General features: G+C 38.1%; 1 protein-coding gene across 6 annotated transcripts in view; it reads right to left on the reverse strand.

The window, feature by feature from the left end:
- GTF2E1 (general transcription factor IIE subunit 1) overlaps positions 1-17,420 on the reverse strand; it is a 45,451-nt gene that overhangs the window by 1,692 nt on the left and 26,339 nt on the right. For 5 of the 6 annotated variants that reach the window (XR_004286875.1, XM_032347517.1, XM_032347499.1 and 2 more), the window contains exons 4-5: positions 12,996-13,234; positions 7,615-8,038 (exon numbers count right to left, since the gene is read on the reverse strand). Coding sequence is in view for 5 of the 6 variants with exons in the window: in XM_032347517.1 (XP_032203408.1) it covers positions 7,615-8,038; positions 12,996-13,234 (663 nt within the window). In the remaining variant the exon portion in view is untranslated. Of the gene's footprint in view, positions 1-6,977; positions 8,039-12,995; positions 13,235-17,420 lie in introns of those variants that run through there. The other variant, XM_032347508.1, reaches the window with a different exon arrangement.

Here is a 17,420-nt window from a genome sequence, read left to right on the forward strand (position 1 = left end):
TTTTAGCTGTCTTTTTGGCTGTTCCTAAGAAGCTACATACTGGCACCCTCCATTCTTAGTCCTGGGGACATAGCTTTGGTACTATGAATCACAAGTTAACATAATTAACTGATTAAGAGACTATACATATATTTGCAATTCAAGTGAGGAACAAAATGATCAGCCTTGGCGGGAAAAAGGATGTGTTCATCTTGCCCATTCATCTGTCTATCCATCCATTCAACATTTATTGGGCCTACAATATGCCAGAATTAATTCTATATGCTAGTATCCTGCCTGCAGGGAGTTTAGCCTTTTAGAGGAAAAGTTGAGAGACATAAATAATTAAATAATAAACAAGTTCATTTCAAATAGTAATTTTTCTAGGAAGAAAATAAAACTGGAAAATACCATCATGAATGGAAGAGGAGATTACTTTAACTAATAGGGCAGAGGCTTCTCTGAGAAGGTAGCATTTAACCAGAAAATAAATTAACAGGGACATGAGGGGAGAAGAGTGTTTTACACAAAGAAAATCAGGCAGAGACCTAAGGCAGAAAGAAGCTTGGTATATTTGCAAAACAGAGAGAACGTCAATGTGGTTATAGAGTAGTTAACAAGGAGAAATAGCAGGATGTCATAAAAGTAGCCAAAAGCCAGATCACTTAAGGCCTAAAGAAAAGGGTATGGGCTTTAGACATTATTCTAAGAAAAAATCAATGAGGGGTTCTGAGTGGGGGGAGAATCATCTGACTTACATTTAAAACAAGACTGTGTGGGGGGAATAACCAAATCCTTGCATGTTTGGGGGATGGTTTAAGAGTGAAAGTGGGGAGACCAGTTGGCAGGCTGCTGCAGGAGCCAAGGAGAGGTGACGTGGCATGGAGTAGGCTGGTAGTGGTAGAAGTTGTGAGAAGTCAGATTTAGAATATCCTTTGAATTTACCAGCAGTTCCTGTCAGCTCTACCTTCAAAATTAGATTATATAGATTGTATTTTGAATCTACAGAACATGCTGATAAATTACATGGTGAGATGAAAAAAGGAAAGGCTGGCTAACTATTAGAATTTTGCCTGGAGTATATAGTTGGAATGATGATGTCACTTATGGAGATGGGGAGCTGAAACAGGAGCAAAACATGCCCCTCCTTCTGAATTTCCAATCTCAGTAAATGGAACCACCATCCAGACACCTGAGCTTCATCCAAGGTACTGCCCTATCCAGTCACCATTATCCACTAATTCTGTCTTCCCAGTTTCTCAAATCTGTACCCTCCTTCCCATCCCTGACTTGGTTCATTAGACCAAATTACCTACCAACACTACTGAAACTGCCTTAACTTAACTTAACTGCCACAGTTTTAAATTCCCAACTTAATTTCAGTGCTACAAATTATTACCCTGCTAACAATTCTCCAACAATCTTTATGAAGAGTAATTTGGCATTACCTATCAAAGTTTAAAATGGACAAGCCCTCTGATTGGCTCTCCTTTATGATTCCATCTTATAGAAATACTCAAAGAACAAAAATGAGGACACTTTAATAGTGGAAAACTAGATACTACCTTAATGCCATTCAATAAGGAAACTGTTACATAAACATCACACAACTATATTATAAAATTCTATTTAGTCCTTTAGTTGTGTATTTATTTAAGTAGACTCCACACTGGGTGGAGCTTGAACTCACCACCAACCCTGAGATCAAGACCTGAGCTGAGATCAAGAGTCTCATGCCCAACTGACTGAACCATCCAGACGCCCCCTAGTCCTTATTTTTTTAAATGAAGCAGATCTAAATATATTGATATGATAAGATATCCAAGATACTTGAAAAGCAAATGGCAATGTATACATGGTTGCATTTATTGGAAAAGCACCACAGTGTATCTAAAAGTTTGGTGTGTATGTTGTTTCTAAAGGCCTAGAGAAGGTCTAGGATGACACACATCAAATTATCAATAATGGTTTACCTCGGGGTAGTGAGATGGGGATGGGTTGAGGTGGGGGTTCTTTTTTTAAAACTATATGTATTTATCATTGGATGGATTTTTAAATATTTATATAACAGCAACAAAACTGTACAACCATCCTGTATGCCCTAACGTGATTCAAGGTACTTTAGGACCTTGCACTAGCCTTCTCTTCAGACTAGTTTCTCAAACTTATTTACATTAGGTAGGTGAGAGTATGTTTTTGTGTGATGGGAAATGTGGGTTGATTGTTGAAACTGGTCGTGTACTAAGTCTATCTGCTTTGCACTGGAAGAAGAAAGGCATCCTCTAGCACTCAGGATGGAAAGCTCTTTCTAAAGAGAAGTTAAGGGTGCCTGGGTGGCTCAGTGGGTTAAAGCCTCTGCCTTCAGCTCAGGTCATGATCCCAGGGGTCTTGGGAGGAAGCCCCACATCAGGCTCTCTGCTCAGCAGGGAGCCTACTCTCCCCCTCCACCACCACCACCCCCCGCCTGCCTCTCTGCATACTTGTGATCTCTGTCAAACAAATGAATAAAATCTTTTAAAAAAATAAAATAAAGAGAAGTTAAGGTACTCATATCTCTCCTTGAGGGCACAGCAGAATCAGTTTATTCCTTTAGTTCTTCAAAGGAAGAAATAAAACTTCATGACTCTTTTCTCAACCCATTTGCCTTTACGTGGTTTAAGAGTACCTGTACTTATCTTGTTCAGTTTGCTTCTTTCATAATATAAAAGGCCAACAGAATAGACAGTAAATTGACCGTAACACCAGTTCCTTTCTAAAAATATTCATTTCCCCAAGAGAGTTTTAGGTAATTAAAGAAAAACTGATAGCATTCCAGCTAGTGATCCGCTAGAGATAACACATGTGAAATAGCTTTGGTGGAAACAAAAAAATGCTAAACAAATAGAAGGTGGAATTAGACCTATTTCTAAATTCTAAAGAGTTTCATATTTATTTTTGATTTCCACTTCTTACTTTTTTAGACTTAGGAATAAAGAGAACAAGAAAATATATATTTAAGTCTTTCTATTGTTGTCCTGGCTGGGAATCTAGCCATAGAACCAACTGGTAGAAAGAAAAGGAACTGCTCTTCCCAATCTTGTTACCATTCAGTATCCAATTCTCTCAAAACAGTACCAGAAAGAGTTATGAAATATTCAATTATTTCTTCCTCAGTCATTCAGATAGAAATGAAGCACCTTGGCAAGATAGGAAAAGAGAAACCTAATTAGCAATTGTTTAGGTGAAGTTTGCTGCCTTATAATCCTAAACCTAAACCTATAAATAATCCTAAACCTAAACCTATAAACCTAAACCACCTACAGCAGTCCCTCAAATGAAATATCCTTCACCTGGTTTGAATTGCTATTGCACATCAGAAAACTTGTCAGCTGTGTTGTTATTATTAGGCCGCATTTACCTCCATAAGACATCAGAGCAGAAAGGAATCAGTGTGATTCTAGCATAATCCTCTCCTTATTGACAGCTGAGAAACTGGCCCAGAAAGACTGCATCAGGTGTCATCCTGCAAGTGTCTACTTAACTTGGAACTGGGACCAGAACCTAGTCTTCTGAGCTGGAGGCACGCCAAACTGGATAATTTATTTTTTTTAATCATCTAAACTTAACACTCCTTAAGTAGTGGAAATACTCTCTAAGTATTATTTTGGAGAAAAGGGGCAACTAAATGAGAAAAAGTCTTCCACTTCAAGGGCAGATAGAATGAAAGCAGTTTTCCACCAAATATAAGGTTATGTGGATCACCTAAAGGCCTAGACTGTTTATTCATCACCTTACTTTTGGCAAAGGATAATGAATAATATTATTTAGTGGCATGGGAAGAGAAAAAAATTCCTTTTAAAATCAGTTAACCTCTCATGCTGATCCTGTAGAGTGGGAAAATGGCTCTTTGGTTAGGGAAACATCTTGGATAGGTCACTTTGGACATAAGAGCTTTCAAGGTACTACTTGAAATAGAAATAAAATAAAGAAATGTTCTTTCCTCTAGTACATTTATAACTTTCCAAGGTCTTTGGGAAAAAGGGTGATAAAGAGAAGGAAACAGGAAGCTGAGGCTGAAGTTTTAGCAAGATTTGAAAGCAGGACTCTACTTGGGATGAAACGTGAGGATGATAGAATAGAAACTCTTTAAGAACAAGGTTCTATATGATCTACTCTTGTATTTCTTGACTCTGCAATGCCTAGACAAGATGGCCCATCGCTGCCCACCTCCTCCCCACTACTACAAAAACTTCAGTGAATATCTGCTACATGGGTCATGGGAGTTGGAATAGGTGGTGTGGAAGAGGTAGAGAAGCCAGGGAAGCAAGTAGGCAGAGTAGGAGGAGCCCTTTCCACAACTCTCCCCACTAAAGAAAAGAGAAATGAAACTGGAAGAAGTATCCCATGATGTGAAAAGTGTTCTATTTAAATCTTACAGGGGAGTGAAAGATTGAGACACCTGGGCGGCTGATACTTGAATAATAATAACATAGCCAACTTCGGAGATGAGTTCCTGGCCATCCCTTATTACAGGCTGAAAGTAGTAACAATTCCAGCCACCCTGAGATCCACAGACACTGTGATTACATCTACTGACCAACCTCCTGTGTGAGCTTGCCCTTACTAGAGCTTCAGAGGCAGACAATTGGCAGGGTTCCCATTTTTAATCATTTTTGTCACTGACTGGCTTTTCTCAACAGATTATAGTGCCGTTCAGTACACATAAATCTGTCTGATGAAGTAATTTCAAACTCTATTGAGTTCTCAGGTATGTTGTTGAAGTCCAAAATTTTACATACTGAATTATATTTTCCTATTAATTTTGAAAATCAGAGACCTTTCTTTAAGGAAATGATGAACCCAGGGTTTTTAAAAAGTACCTAAGTCACACCTACAAGCCCTAATATTAATATAAAAAGTTTGCTTTTGTTACCCTATTTCTTTAATGCTACTGCACATTTTCTACATGCACTTCTTCAAATATCTATTGGATCCTTTTTCTAAAATGGGAGTATCTTTTCCATTATAACACATTAAGACTGTAATTGTCATCTCTAATTATATATATCTTTAAATACAAATATCTACCTCACAGTTTTGCTTATACAGGAGTAAATGAGTCAATATATGTAAAGACACATAGTAAGTACTATCAGAAACTTTCTTCTTTACACACACACGTGGAAAAACAATCCTTCTATACTTAACACATAATGGATATCTTTTCCCATCAATATATTCTTTTTAATAGCTACAGGACTACATGGAAACATAGTTTAATTTCCGATCAATACATATTTAATACATCCATGTATCTATATACCATTTCAAGCACTGTTGCAATAAATACTTATTCATACTTGTATCTTCACTCACGACATTCTTCTGTAGCACAAATTCCATACACATACACACACACACAAAAAGAGAACAAACCATGCCTTGAGGTATGCTCATACGTACAGCAGAGGAAGAAATAAAGCCTGAAGACTGAGAAGGAATAGCCAATGAAGTAAGGAGAACCAAGACAGCATAATGGCTAGGATACCAAATGAAAACGTTTCAAAGAGAAAGCATGAATTGATAGCATCAAAAACTGAAAAACAGCCAAAAAGACTGAGGAGTAAAGGTTTGTTACATAGGACACTTATGACTGGAGAAAGCCATTTCAGTGTAGTAATTGGGAAAGACACAAACTGCAAACAGAGAGGAAAGAAATATGCAACTAGTTTATATGATTCTCTGAGAAGCTGGTAGATAACAGAAAAAGAAAAACTAGAACAGTAGCTCTAGGAAGTAGAAGATGCAAGTTGTCAGACTCCAGAAAAAATATCCAGAAACATTTATTGACTAAAATAAAGAGCTAAGAGTTCTTACAACTACTTTTTTTTTTTTCTTTTTTAGGATTACTTATTTGAGAGAGTGAGCAAGCAAGTAAGGGGAAGGGCAGAGGGAGAGAGGGAATCCTGAGCAGACTCCCCACTGAGTGCAAAGCCCAACGTAGAGCCCAACCCTGAGATCATGACCCAAGGTGAAATCAAGAGTCAGAAGCTTAACTGAACTAGCCATCCAGGTGCCCCTGAAACTATGTTTTTAAACACCTGATTCATGTTTTATTTAAATGAAGTTCTTTCTAGAACTATGAAAGTTTAAAAACAATGTTTAAAAGTTGAATAGGTCCATCCAAACAAGACACATACATAAAGTCTTAAGGCAGCTTATTGCCAGAAAAAAATTACACCATGTTAACAACTGCATCTGTTATTTGAAATATGACTATTAGGAGAAAGAAGTCTGAAACATTGCTTTAATGGGAAGAGTATTCATTTTAATTATGCTCCAAGATGTTACAGACCTAGAAATTAACAAATTTCAGTCAGTATAAAATAGATTTATTGTCAATATTCAGTCATGAATACAGCCTAGGTAAATGAAACAATCACTTCATACAAGGATCAGATACTCTAAAATCTATCTTCACACATGTACTATAAAATGATAAATACTTAAAAATGACAATGCAAGGAAAAAATATTATAAAAAATACAATCGCTATAGCCCCTTGCATGAAAGTTCTTTATTTTTAAAGTTCTGCTTTAGGGGATAATACCTGCTACAGATCAGAACCAAAAATAAACTGTTCCTTGAGGTTACAATGTTCAACAATGTACTGGATGCACTCTAAAACATCATGTCTGTCAAGAATCAAAAAGAGAGACAAAGGACTTCAATGATGTTGAGAGAAAAGAGAGAAGTTATCAATTGTTATATGCTGATTTCTGCTGGAATGGCCTCATTAGACAATTCATAGCACTGTAGAAGACAGGAGAAGGAAAGGGACCAGTCTTAGCTTTCAATAAAGGATTTATTTACAAATCAGCACAAACTCAGATGATTCTAAAAGGCACTGTTCCCAATGCTCTCCACTCTTCAACCCTGTAGGAACTCCTTGTTCCTATATCCATGTTTTTTTCCTAATTTCTTCATAAGCATTTACCAAGTATACTTTCTGTTTTCTACCATCCAACATCCAAACCAAAAGGCATTAAGCAAAACAACAGACTCTGTCAAGTCAGTTCGAAAGACATAAATTTTGGTTTAGATATTAATCAAGAGATTTAGGCATACCTATCCCTCTTCCTCCCTCACATATTGACTCCGATCCTCAACCATGTGGCAATATGCAGTTTTAAGATTTTTTTTGTCTCTCATCAATAATTTGTCTGTTGCCAAGCTGCTTGGCAGCAATACTGGGACTTGTTTAGAATGCTTGGTCAGAACAGATTTTTAAAAGGATGTGATCAGTGAATTAGTGATCATAGTGGGCTTCTACAGGGAGACAGGAAGAATTTACTGCACAGATCTCACTCATTTCAGAAGGGAGAAAAATGGGTCTCAAAAAGGAAAAAGATTAGGGTAAATATGAAATACAGTAAGATATTAATACTGTAGTAACAGCAGGGAAGGAAATGCTTATATAGCCAACCTACCTGTGGGGAAGCTTCTGGCATAAAAATCAAACCTTCTCTCCCATTACTGTTTAGCTGCTTTACTTTGAGAAGGGCAGAATGCCACTTAAACACTTTCCTTCAACAGTAAGGAATTTCTTTTTGAAATGAACATTAGAGAAAGGAAGAAAAGGTAGGGAAAGCTCACTCAAAAAGGTCCTCAAACATGCGTTGTCCCATTGCTATGTATGCTTCCTTCTCCTCTGGTGTCATCTGGGCCACCAGCTCTGGCCGCTGGCTCACTTCACTGTAGGAGAACGGACGGCCAGCCACCATAACAATGGGATCATCTGCTACTTCCTCAAACTCATCGTCCTCCTCCTCATCCTCGTCCCGATGATGCGCTGCCACAGCTGCTGGTCGAGGTGGGGAGTCATCGTCTGACTCACTGGTCTCACTTTCTGAGTCACTGCCATTGGCAGTGGTCACGGGAGCAGCTGCCCCCACTGAGCCTGCTGTGGCTGAGGGGGTCTTCTTCTCATGAATGAGTAGTGCTCGCATGACCTCTTCATTATCATCTGGCCCTGCACGGCCCTCCTCACGCTCCTGAAATGCGTCTATATCTATACCACCTGGAAAGAAAAAAACAGAATGTCAATTTCCTTAAGTAGAAAAGGCATTTCTTTCTAACTTATAAGACTTCACTAGTTCCAGTTTTTGAGGAACTGTCCATAAGATATTAAAAATACTTCGCACAAACTGGAACTTAAGTAGCATGGTTTAAACACATGTGTTTTAAGAATAAAAAAGCCTGAATTTGAATCTGGGTCCTTTCAGATATAAGCTGTACTACTTTGGGCAAGTTTTTAGTCTGTGAATTTCAGTACCTTTTCCTATAAAAAGGAGTGGTAAGAACATCTACCTTACAGAGCTCTGGATAAGAACATATGTAATTATGTCTAAGAAGGACCAAGTACTGTAGCTGGTAAAACAGGAACTCAAAAAATGGCTCCTCATCTTGCTTCAAGTAAAAGCCAAAAGCTTTACAATGGCTTAGAGAGTCCTATAATATTTGGGACCCCTCTTGCTCACATGCTCACCTTACTTACCTCTGCTCTTTCCCTTTGCTTGTTCTTCTCTAGTGACAGTAGCCCCATGGTATTCCCTATGTATATAACATTCACTCCGACCTTAAGGCCTTTGTACTCCCTGTTTCCTCTACCTGGGATATTTTTTCTCTATGTTACAAAGCTAACTCCCTCACATCCTTTATGTTTTTATTCAAATGTCACCTTCTTATAATTCACCCCACCCTATATTCCCAATGCTCTATTTTTTCCCCCATAGCACTTACTTTCTAACATAATAATTCTTGTCTACAGTCTCTGTTACCTCCTTTTCCAAGAGGTACATTCTCCACAAGCAGATATTTCTCTTTTTTTATTCAATGATATATCCCATGTACCAAAATAGTGCCTCCCACTTATTAGGCACCAAATGAATACATGAGTGAATAAATGCAATTTTATTTTCCTGAAACAAATTACACATACTTTGAACTCTTTATAAAAAGGAATCTAGTATCAGGAATGAAGGTTCTCTCACCGCACACCTCCTATCATTTTGCGTATATATCACGCCTGAAAAATTACAGATGAAAATTTAAGAAAAACACTTATATTCTGTATTCTGAGTACCAAGTATACTGCTATTTAAAACATATAAAAGGATTAAAAATGTTGTTTGGAACCTAACTCTTTGATTCAAATCCTGATTCTAACACCTATTAACTATGGTTTTGGCTACGTTACTTCATTTTTCTGCTTCAATTTTCTCAAGTACAAAAAGGTGGGAAAATGAGTACATATGTCACTGGATAATTATGGGGATTAAGTGAATATCTGTGAAGTGTTTAGAATGAGTCTGGCACTTAGCTTAGTGTTATCTATCATCAACATCGTCACCAAGAAAAGGCTCAGAAATGACCAATTCCAGCCATGAATGAAGTGAGAGCATCTTCTCATTCACATATTAGAATGGATTAGTGTAACACTGCACAATTTAGAAAGTGCAGAACTCCTGAGATATGAGATTGGGCAGCTTAAGAGACAGAAAGGAAACAGGAATTAAGAAGTTAAATGTTCAAGTCAGAGAATATAGGCTTTTGATAACATGGATGTAAAATCAAAGTTTACTACTTTAAAACATTGCTAAAGGCTGAGGCTCCTTCCAAGAGTCCTTACTGCCAATGCAGTATTGCAACAGGGGGTAAAAAAAAAAAGGAATTGTCTCTAAGGCAATCATCACTCCTATAAGAATTTTCCAATAAGCTTAATATTATCAACATAGTACTTTGATTAATGTTTAAAGTAAACATAAAATAAGGGGAAAAGCAATTTAGTTTTGTAAACTAAATCATATCTCAAAGATTTATGACAAAGGTCTTGAGAGGTTTGGGGAAAAAAAGGAGCTGCTCTGCTACAGATGAAGACAGACAACAAAAAATGAGGATAAATGAGCAAATATTTGGATGGTAAAGTAGAAACACTAGTTCTAGGAACAGTCTTATTTAAGTTATAAGTTACAAAAAAGACATACATAATGGGAAACTGTCAAGTTCACTGATGATGCTAAGCAATTCTGGATGCTTAAATAAGGCCAAGCTGATGGGGAAAAAAAAAAAAAAACACACAGGAAGAGCTGAGAGTGGGCAGAAAACTGGCGGATTTATTTCTATACTGGCAAGGGTAAGAAAATCTGCCTATAGAAAAACAATCTAAAACATATTGAAAGACCTGGTCCAAGTTATCTGATACAGAGCAAGGGAGGATCTTTAAAAATCCCTGTACATGGTTCCAAAGTTTTTGGTCTTAAAATATTGCTTCTTGACCCAAAGTAACAAAGTATTAGATAAAAACCAGAAGGATATTTTAAGTAAAACTCAAATCATTTATGATGGATCCATGCATAAACATATATTGTTCTGGTTACTAGATCTAAAGTAAAGTATATTATGCTTGGAGAAGGTCCAGAAAAAGACAATTTAAATAAAACCAAAAAATGTAGATGTAGGTGACTTCAGGAAAGAGGACTATTTGTAAGGAAAGTAGAAGGAAAGAGAATTAGAATAGATCACTATGCTTTCAGTATAGTAATGAACACATGATTAAGATCTGTAAAATTCTAAAAATATTAAAATAACTTGAAGTCTGAGGAAAATTAAGTGTAGGACAAAAAAGATTCTCTTCACACATTCACTAGAGCCTATCCTATCATAAAACTTAATACAAATTTAGACATGAGAGTATACTATCCTATTTTATACAGAAAGAAAATATTCACAAATCAGAATTAGGTAGACTTGATAACTTTTTAAGGGCCCTTATCTCAAATTCTATCATTCTAGGAATTGTAAACATTGAATGTTAAGCTTATAAACCTAACTGCATATAACATGGGCTAACAATGGTTTCATTTAATTCAATTTTGTTTCTAAGTTCAAAGAAAAGGTTTGGTAGCTTTAAGAATAGGCAAGAAGCCAAGTTGGGGAAAACAAGCCTACTAAATAGTTAACACTATCACTCCTATATAAAGTGAAACAATTTGAATCAATATAACTAAACATCATAGCCAAGCTTTTCAGTGCTAAGGAGGGTGGGTAAAGTAAGATTGCCAAAGAAAATTTTTTTTCTGATTGAAATCAAAACACCAAGAAGAATCCTACTAGAAGTATTACCTGATTTTATCATCACTATCTAACTCCATACTACTACTTAATTCTTAGGATACATAGTTACAGAAATGCTAATATAAAGGGGGAAGAGGTTAGGAGAAATACCAAAAAACAGGTAGCTTTCAGTTTCAGGGATTAAAGAACCATACTCAGGTGATGTCTTAGAAATGATACCTACCTAACCTGGGTGTAGGGCCATGCAGACTCTACCGCCAACAAAACCTAACCAGAAGTACTAACTCCCTTTCATCTCTGCTTCCCAGTTTCCGAGCAATCTCTGTCCAGTCTGAGCCTCACATTTTCTACTTTTTTACTCCCATACATCACCACCCAAAAGTCTTTGAATCCAGTAACTTTACAGGTTTAAAAAGTAAATTGCTGCAGTGCTCAAACTGCTGGTTATTATGTAATTCTTAAGTCTTGGGGATCACTGAGAGTTCTAAAATCTTCTAATATGGAGTTCTGTCAATCTTCTTGGATGATAAGAATCCTTAATCCTAGGGCACCTGGGTGGCTCAGTGGGTTAAAGCCTCTGCCTTCGGCTCAGGTCATGATCCTAGGGTCCTGGGATCGAGCCCTGCATCAGGCTCTCTGCTCAGCGGGGAGCCTGCTTCCTCCTCCCTCTCTCTCTGCCTGCCTCTCTGCCTACTTGTGATCTCTATCAGTCAAATAAAAATAAATTAAAAAAAAAAAAAAAGAATCCTTAATCCTTTAACCAGGTGGCTCCTTTTTATATATTTCAGGTAGCACAAACACACTGGTATTTATGAGGAGACAATATAAACAAGTTTGGACTGTATATAGTTTTGGTTCCCAATTCAGAGAAATAAAAAGGAATATAAGTTAGGGTAACAGAAGAATAAAGAAGAGGTGAATTTGGCCACTTTGAACATAATAGGACTTTTCCATGAAATTAAGACAAAGAAATGGGGGACGCCTGGGTGGCTCAGTTGGTTAAGCAGCTGCCTTCGGCTCAGGTCATGATCCCAGCGTCCTGGGATCGAGTCCCGCATTGGGCTCCTTGCTCCGCGGAGAGCCTGCTTCTCCCTCTGACTCTGCCTTCCACTCTGTCTGCCTGTGCTTGCTCTCGCTCGCTCTCTCTCTGACAAATAAAATAAATAAATAAATAAATAAATAAATAAAGACAAAGAAATGGTAATTTCTTAATTCTAAAAATGGAGATTTAGGGGCGCCTGGGTGGCTCAGTGGATTAAGCCGCTGCCTTCGGCTCAGGTCATGATCTCAGGGTCCTGGGATCGAGTTCCACATCAGGCTCTCTGCTCAGTGGGGAGCCTGCTTCCTCCTCTCTCTCTGCCTGCCTCTCTGCCTACTTGTGATCTCTCTCTGTCAAATAAATAAATAAAATCTTTAAAAAAATAAAAAAATAAAAAATAAATAAATAAAAATGGAGATTTAAAATTTACTTATTATTTCAACGAAGTTGAAGGCTAATACAAGTATATATTGGTTAGTTTTTGTTGTTGTTGTTGTTTTTTAAAGATTCTATTTATTTATTTGACAGACAGAGATCACAAGTAGGCAGAGAGGCAGGCAGAGAGAGAGAGAGAGAGAGAGGAAGAAGCAGGCTTCCCAGTGAGCAGAGAGCCTGATGCGGGGCTCAATCCCAGGACCCTGAGACCATGACCCGAGCTGAAGGCAGAGGCTTTAACCCACTGAGCCACCCAGGCGCTCCTATATTGGTTAGTTTTAATGCTTATTAATTTCTTACTTCCTGGCATAACACAACTGTTTTGTAAAACAGATATAATGAATTACCAATAAAACTAAGAATTGCCCACTAAGTCCATTTTCCACTGAACCCAAAATAAATTCATTTTAATGACTTCTACTCTTACCTTCCTTCATCTCTTCAGAACTATATGCTCCTTGGACAGTGCTCTCTCTCAACCAAATGGGTCTCTCTTTGGCAGATTTCCCCTCCAGTGAGGCTCGATGATCTTCTTGGTCATCCATGTTAATGACAACATTCTGAGTGTATAGGTCCTCATAGGAGGGACCTTTGCTGGCCCATGCTTCCCGGTGGTGCCCACCTGGCAGGCCAGCAGCTCCTGCAGTAGTTGCTGCCCGGTCCTTGCTATAAAAAAAATGAGAAGAGGGCAAGAAGAAGAAAAAGTAAAGTCTTGGTGTTGGAAAAGAAGCAAAACTGGGGAGGTGGTTACTAAAGAAATAAATGCTATCTAGCAATCATATACACACGCTTTAGCAATTCTGAGAAATCGCTTATAACACAGGGTTATCATATTTGTATTTAAGTTTCTCAAACACTGGGTCCACTGGCACGTATATAAATGAATGAGGTTTCATAATTTAAGATGTCTCAATAAATCTACTTAAGAGGGGAGAATAATAAAGGTGACATAATCCACTTAAAGACACTAGCTCACAAAAATCTCTCAGTCACACCTTTCATGAGTATTCTGTTTAAAAACAAAAAAAACCCAAACAAACAAAACATGTTACCTTTTTAAAAACCTCTCTCATCTCAACCAAGGATTCAGAGTGGTTCTGTGAGCTTTTTTCTCTTTGTGTGCTGAGCTAAAAAGTATTCTACAAAACCAGGCCTCAACTTAGAATTAATGTTTCTCTCCTGCTATTCACCATACAAGGTATATCATTATGCACAATTAATCTCTTTTTTACTGAGTTGTATTGTCCCATTTCTGTACTTACGTTGACCCTGGTATCTATCCCCAACCATTATTTCCACCCTGCAGTAACTATGATCTATTTTTCAGTCTATTTTGCTTTGCTTTTTATCTCTACCACCCATGATCTACTTGCCTGTTCTAGGCCTGATCATTCCTTATCTTTCTCTAGTTACTTATGTTTCCTCATCTTAGTTAAGTCAGGTTTTCAGTCTTTGGCAGTTCTGTGTCTTATCTACTTGTTTCACTTTCAATCTGTTCTTCATTCTTTTTTTTTTTTTTAAGATTTTATTATTTATTTAAGAGAGAAGACAGTGCACTAGAAAGAGAGAGAGCAAGCACAAGTGGGGGAGGGGGCAGGCGGGAAGCAGTCTCTGACTGAGCAGGAATCCCACCATGCAGCTCCATCCCAGAACCCTGGAATCATGACCTGAGCTGAAGGCCTTGTCTTTCTCTGCCTGCTACTGATGTGTTCTCTACATGAACTTCTATGCATAGCTCTTCCTTGATCTCTATGTTTTATCCCATAAACTATCTCCATGTTTCATGAACTATTTGCTTACTTAGTGCCCGCTCTGTGTCTTTCTTGATACCTTTTGTTATATTCCTTTAAGTGTCTACTAACTCTCTTGGCCCACTTCTCCTTTACTTCCTTCCATTTTTCTCTGAATCTCTTCCATGGATCCTAGACTATCTTCTGCGTGGAGACCTGTCTCATTGTGCCTAATGAATAAATACTCATTTGGCTTTATGCCCTGTCCAACTCCACTCTCTCAGAAACCATTCACTATTTTCCCTTTTCTTTGGTCCTACTTCATCTCTGCTTACTCCATTGCTCTTTACTTCTTCCTGGGACCACTGTATCTACTTGAGTTTTTGGTCTCATGCTTGGTTGAGGTTTCTCTGAGGTAAATCTCTGTCCATGTATCTGACGGGCCAATTACATCTCTCCCTGAGAATACTGTGTCTGGTCATCCTCTGGCGGTAATCATGGGCTTATCCTATCTCTTCTGTTCTTCCTCTGGATATTTACAAGCCCCCTCCCACTTCTGCTATTTAAAAAAAAAAAGTGCTCTTTCCAGTCATTCAAACCACAATGATTCATGCCTCTAGTGGTACCTAGAGCTGCTCTATAAACCATTCTTTCCCATAGCCTTTGTATCATGTCAACTCCTACCTCTAGCGGTACCCAGGGCTGCTTTGTAAACCATTCTGTCACATAGCTTTTGTACCAGTTTATTCTCCCATTCTGAGTCTAGGCCTACTAGGCATCTCTCCATATCCCATCTATCTATTTGCACATTATATTTTAAAAGTCTTATGTTACAGATGCAAATAACTGGTTTCTCTCTACTTGTTCTTTCTTTCTACAATTATCTAATGTTACTTTTTGCCCTATTACTGTGTCTGTCTCAATTTAATCCCTATCTGTTCCTAGTCACTTTCTATCTCTATCCTGTTCCATGTTGTCTTCTAAAAGGCTGTGTCACTGCCTTCACTAGAGTCTTGCTGTTTGCACTTTGGTATAAATTAGCTTTTTGAATTCAGATCTCCCCTGAGCATTCACTTTTCTTTCTCTTCCTTTCTCTTTCAATCTGATCTGTGTTTGTTTCTGTGCTCACTCAACATTCTGACCCTCTCCTATCTTACCCAGTTTCTCTGACTCCTTTTCATGTCTCTTCCATCCTCAGTCAGCCTCCTTATCTTGCTGCATTGAGCCTGTCTGCCCCAACTATGTCTCCCTGAGCTAGCCTTATGCCTTTTCTGTCTCTCTACACCCACTCACTGTTTCTGTAGCTCTGACCTGGCCAACTACATCTGTCCTTATCTTTCTCTCCTTCATCCAGACTCCTAAATGATTTCCTCACTCTTTCTGAAGCTACTGTTTTTCTCTCTATATAACCTAGAACACACTGTTTTCACCTATGCTCCATCTTTAGCATTAAATCTGAAAACTATATTCTGAAGGTCAACAAGTATTCAGTACTTGAGTAGAGAACAAGAAGAGTAAAGAAAAAGAACAGGACATTTAAAATAAATGTTAACATGGGATTACTTTTAAAAGTTTTAGTTTTCAGTACTCCATTATGGAAACTCAAGATCAGTTTTATTCCAGTTTGAAGCAGGAGGGATTTCACCCCAAGTCAAACAAAAAAAAAAGTTTTTTTTTAAGATTTGTTTACTTATTTTAGATGGGGGAGGGCAGAAGGAGAAGGAAACAGAGAATCCCAAGCAGACTCCCCGCTGAGCACAGAGGCGGACACAGGGCTCGATCCCATTACCCCAAGATCACCACCTGAGCTGAGTTAGATGCTCAACTGACTGACCCACCCAAGTGCCCCCCTAAAAATCTTTAAATGTGGAAGAACTTTTTAAAAAGATAATCCAGATATCAACCCTCAACTCTACGGTCAAATAATCTTTGACAAAGCAGGAAAAAATATCCGGTGGGGGAAAAAAAAAGTCTCTTCAATAAATGGTATTGGGAAAATTGGACAACTATGTATAGAAGAATGAAATTCAACCATTCCCTTACACCATACACAAAGACAAACTCGAAATGGATGAAAAACCTCAACGTGAGTCAGGAATCTTATCAAAACCCTAGAAGAGAACATAGGCAGTAACTTCTTCGATATCGGCCCCAGCAACTTCTTTCAAGACATGTCTCCAAAGGAAAAGGAAACAAAAGCAAAAATGAACTTGTGAGACTTCATCAAGATCAAAAGCTTCTGCACAGCAAAGGAGTCAACAAAACAAAGAGGCAACCCACAGGAAGGGAGTAGATACTTGCAAATGACACTACAGACAAACGGCTAATATCCAAGATCCATAAAGAACTCCTCAAACTCAACACCCAAAAAACATATAATCATGTCAAAAAATGGGCAGAAGACACAGACACTTCACCAAAGTGTATATCTTCACCAAAGAAGATATACAAATGGCTAACAACACATGAAAAAATGTTCATCATCATTAGCCACCAGGGAAAGTCAAATCAAACCCACACTGAGATACCACCTTACACAAATTAACAGGAAAGGAAACAACAAGTGTTGGAGAGGTTGTGGAGAAAGGGGAACCTTCTTACACTGTTGGTGGGAATACAAGTTGGTGTAGCCCCTTTGGAAAACACTGTGGACATTCCTCAAAAAAATAAAAACAGAGCTACCCTATGTCCCTGCAATTGCACTACTGGGTATTTACCCCAACAATACAGATGTAGTGAAAAGAAGGGCCATCTGTACCCCAGTGTTCATAGCAGCAATGGCCACAATCGCCGAACTGTGGAAAGGGCCAAGGTGCTCTTCAACAGACAAATAGATAAAGAAGATATGGTCCACATATACAATGGACTATTACACAGCCATCAGAAAGGATGAATACCCAAGTTTGTATTAACATGGACAGAACTGGAGGAGATTACGCTGAGTGAAATAAGTCAAGCAGAGAAAGTCAATTATCATATGATTTCACTTACTTGTGGAGCATAAGGAATAACATGGAGGACATTAGGAAAAGGAAAGGAAAAGTAAACCAGGGGATATTAGAGGGGGAGACAAAGCATGAGAGACTGTGGACTCTCAGAAATAAACTGAGGGGTTGGGAGGG

This window comes from Mustela erminea, chromosome 1 (genome assembly GCF_009829155.1).
Source record: "Mustela erminea isolate mMusErm1 chromosome 1, mMusErm1.Pri, whole genome shotgun sequence".
NCBI classification, from domain to species: Eukaryota; Metazoa; Chordata; class Mammalia; order Carnivora; family Mustelidae; genus Mustela; species Mustela erminea.